This window comes from Setaria italica, chromosome IX (assembly GCF_000263155.2).
Source record: "Setaria italica strain Yugu1 chromosome IX, Setaria_italica_v2.0, whole genome shotgun sequence".
Classification (NCBI taxonomy): Eukaryota; Viridiplantae; Streptophyta; class Magnoliopsida; order Poales; family Poaceae; genus Setaria; species Setaria italica.
In genome coordinates, this window is record NC_028458.1 from 33,507,747 (window position 1) to 33,511,611 (window position 3,865).

The 3,865-nt window shown below is 47.3% G+C and overlaps 1 protein-coding gene across 4 annotated transcripts; it reads right to left on the bottom strand.

Moving 5' to 3' along the window:
* Positions 1-618: 618 nt before the first annotated feature.
* On the bottom strand, positions 619-3,263 carry LOC101784170 (protein DETOXIFICATION 33). Of its 4 annotated transcripts, none has more exons than XM_012848677.3 (8): positions 2,878-3,262; positions 2,239-2,810; positions 2,011-2,097; positions 1,844-1,900; positions 1,502-1,740; positions 1,266-1,384; positions 1,089-1,175; positions 619-996 (listed from the first exon to the last, which is right to left on the bottom strand). In XM_012848677.3, the coding sequence occupies exons 1-8, from the start codon at positions 3,208-3,210 to the stop codon at positions 835-837; spliced, it is 1,656 nt and encodes a 551-aa protein (XP_012704131.1). In that variant the 5' UTR covers positions 3,211-3,262; the 3' UTR covers positions 619-834. The 4 variants fall into 4 exon arrangements, with proteins under 4 accessions (XP_012704131.1, XP_004983424.1, XP_004983423.1 ...); XM_004983367.4 differs by having other exon boundaries at positions 2,266-2,810; positions 2,878-3,261; XM_004983366.4 differs by having other exon boundaries at positions 2,011-2,810; positions 2,878-3,263.
* Positions 3,264-3,865: the final 602 nt, after the last annotated feature.

A 3,865-nucleotide genomic window follows, 5' to 3' on the forward strand; every position in this document is an offset into this window, starting at 1 on the left:
GTAGAACAAATCAAACAACGACCTCCACGATGAGCTCCTATACAGTTATATCAGAGTAAAATGTACCAGAGGTCCATCAACTTGTAAGAAGGTGTTATTTAGGTCCACGAATTCCGAAAGTGAATTTTTAGATCTATCAACTTATTAAGTCGTTTACTTTAGGTCCATACCCTTCCACATGTGCATCTAATACTGACATGGCTAGCTGAATGGCCATCTTCTCTCATCCATCTCATCTTTCATCGAACATGTCGGCGGCAGTGGCACAGATCTCTTCATCTGCTTCACCTCTCACCTCTCTGCCGCCTTCGTCGCATCTATCACCATTGGTGCTCAAGACATTCGGCTCCTGTGGCGGCCGCTCGCTCTGCTCGCCGTCTCGGTCGAGTGGCACTGGTGAGTCGAGGTCGCTCGCTGCTGCCGTGCACATGTTCAATGAAATGCTAGGGGGGAGAGAGATGAGATGGATGAGAGAGAAAATGCCCATTCAGCCTGCCATGTCAACGCTAGATGCTCACGTGGAGGTGTATGGATCTGCGGTGAACAACTTAATAAGTTGATGGACCCAAAAATGCATTTTCGGAGTTCGTGGACCGAAATGACCGAAATGACATCTAGTTAATGGACCTCTGTGCATTTTACTCATTATATTATATAGAGTAGATCATGAAATTCTGTTTCATCAATAAATTCCTCGATATATGAAGAGTAATACTATGTGCTAATGTATCGAAAGAAATAAAAGAAACACTTGCCTAAATAGTCAGACTCAGTCACCCTAGCAAACAATGATAAATAAGTATTGTATAGAACTAAAACCAATGTATTCTGTGATCAGTCTGTGCGAACGAATTCTATGTTCTTCTGGCTTCCCTGCGCCAACATTTCGTCATCTTCTGCTGGAACCATCTGATCATCTGCTGGTGGAGATTTCATCAGTGGTAGCTTCTCATTCTTTCCTCCCCACTGTAACATCCTCGCTTCGGCAAGAACAGCCTGCAATATTTGCATTCACATCCAGTTTCATACGTCTGTGTAGTGCATTTTTACCAGAGAACTTGCTTTTATCAGGGACTAATAAATTGTACCTGTTTCTCCCACTTTGTTGTGAAGATAATGGCAAAAAGTATAACCATCTGGAGAAATGTGCCTATCATCATGCCCATCCATATGCCCTGAAGAGATGAGAAAACACAAACATTGCTTCTGGTCAAATTACGTTGTGGTTAACACAAATTGGATGCTTATTTTAGACTATATTTTACCATTGCGCCACGTTTTAGCTTGAAGCCAAACAGGATACCCAACGGAATGCCCACTAAGTAGTAACAACCTACGTTTATGAATGCCACAGGCACTTGCCACCCTGCTCCTACTGCCACACCTGCAAAATCGGAGTGGAATTCATATATGTTTGCTTGCATCAATTTGCAGGGAGCTATGTCTAATTTGCAGCAGAGACTAACACAAACTTATTTGGCACTTTGTTAACTGACACTACCTGATAGCACAGGCCAGATGCTGCTCATGAATACGGTCACAGCAAGAAGGTACCCCAATCTGGAAGCTCCATGTATCACCTCGTGGCTGTCGCTGAAGAACTTTGGCAAGCTTGTCCTCCAAATAAGGAAGACGCCCATGAAGATTGCGCCCATGAAGATGGATGTCGATACCGACACAACCACTGCAAACTTTGTCTCCTTGGGCCTGTTCGCACCCAGCTCGTTCGACACCCTTATGCTAAAGAGTCCACAACATTTGCCAATCAAATGTAATAGCATGTCATGCATGTGAACATAATCTCAATCGAACATTGATAGCATCGGTTCTTTTTCCTGCATACCCGACTGCCGTGCTGAAGCCCAGCGCAACCATTATAGTCATGAACTCGTAGTTCAGGCTGCAGGTATTCAGAAAGACGATTCATTCAGTGACTAAATCTGTATGAAATTGCTGTTTAATTTTCAACAGGTATATATGATGTATAATTATAAATTAATTTGCACTCACCAGACAGACATGATATCCAGTTGGAGTTTGGCATGTTTAAGGAGGCCTACGAGAACGAGAAGTGTGGTGTAGTACCAAAACTCCAAGCTAATAAAAAAATTAAAGGTCAACAGTTTTCTATCGACTACACGCACAAGAAAACAAGCCCAACACTCGTGCAACAGGCAAAAGAATGAATGAGACCGTAAACTAGATGAAGAAATTAAACAATTTAAATCCTGAAAGAACCTGGCAATGTCGACGGAAACTACAAACCAGATCATGACGGCGGACCCGAGTGACAGCTTCACGAAAGCACCGAGGTTGTTGAACGCACGGGCGGTGAACCCCTTCCACGCGTCGGGGAATCGGCCGCCGGCCATGTACGCGAACTGCGCCGCCACGACGAGCCAGTGGGAGACGTCCCCGACGACGGCCGCCCCGCGCAGGCCGAACCCGAGCCGCCTGACGGCGACGTAGGTGAGCGCGGCGTGCACGCCAAGGACCGCGCCGGAGATGGACGCCACGACCCAGACCCTGCTCTGCGCCTGGAAGAACATGAGGAGTGGGATGTTGGCCGCGTGCGCGAACAGCCGCGGCACCGCCCACCGGGCGTACGGCCCGGCGGCACGCGCGACGGCGGCGGGCTGGCGGAGGAAGGAGTGGAGGATCGGCGTGGCGAAGGCGTACGCCGGAGCGAGCGCCGCCGCGGTGGCGCCGCAGATGATCCACGACTGCTGCGTGTAGGTGCCCAGCCGCTCCAGCTGCCCGGCGCCGACGGCCTGCCCGCTCAGCGTCTCCAGCGCGCTGCCCATGCCAAACTACACGCAGCTGCTAATTAATGGTGAGCAATTAATACCACCTGCTCTGCTAGCTGAAAATACTCACCAGGAACCCATAGGCGGAGGAATCCAAGATGTTCTCGACGACGCTGACCGCGGCGAGCTCGACCTCCCCGAGGTGCCCGACGAAGCCGGTGGTGACGAACCCGATGGAGAACTGGAACACCTCCGTGAGGAGCGCCGGGAAGGCGAGTCGCCAGAGCAACCTGGACTCCTGCCAGCACCGGATCACAAGCCTCTTCATAATCAGCTTGTTTGGCTCATTCTCCGGCTCATCCTCAAGCTTTGGACTTGATGCCATATTGTCATGGCATGGCATAGGAAGAGGCACATACTCATGTCTGGAGTAGAAAGAGTCTTGCTCTCTCTTTGAAGCCATAAGCTAAGGATGTACCACTCCGACGGACAACACAATGTGTGATTAATACTCACGTCCCAATCTAGATCTCTAAATCAGGACCTATGAAAAGATGTGCCATGAGAACTTTTACTCTTCTGTCCTAGAAGCACTAGACCCCCAACCAACTTTCATGGCAGGACATTAAAATGCATTGAAGACCCGTATAAACGCAAGGGTGTGTGAACCCATCAAACACAAATATCAGATCGCCGGCATAGTTTATTGATTTTTTAAGTTGATCGCCGGCATTCCTGGACTCGTCGTGCATGCGGGGTGTCATGCGGCGTTACTGGATAGCATAGGTTAAACTTTAGCGGTCTCACATTAAGTTCAGATGCTGCTATACATAAACTAATTATAAAATTAATTGCACAGATGAAGTCTAATTCACGAGATGAATCTATTAAGCCTAATTAATTCATCATTAGTAAATGGTTACTGTAACGTCATATTGTCAAATTATGAACTACATAGGCTTAATAGATTCATCTCGCGAATTAGACTCCATCCGTGCAATTCATTTTATAATTAGCATATATTTAATACTTTTAATTAGTATCAAAATCGATGTGAGGGTGTTTCGACAGGTATTGCTTCTCAGATCTAATTTTTGGGGCCTATGACAACAGAACAG

Bases quoted from the DNA above. Each gene is read 5' to 3' on its own strand.
- LOC101784170 (XM_004983366.4), bottom strand. From the start codon at position 3,210: ATGGCTTCAAAGAGAGAGCAAGACTCTTTCTACTCCAGACATGAGTAT. The intron at 1,901-2,010 runs GTGAGTGCAAAT...GAATACCTGCAG, and splicing joins CTGGATATCATGTCTGTCTG to CCTGAACTACGAGTTCATGA. The intron at 997-1,088 runs GTACAATTTATT...CAAATATTGCAG, and splicing joins CAACAAAGTGGGAGAAACAG to GCTGTTCTTGCCGAAGCGAG.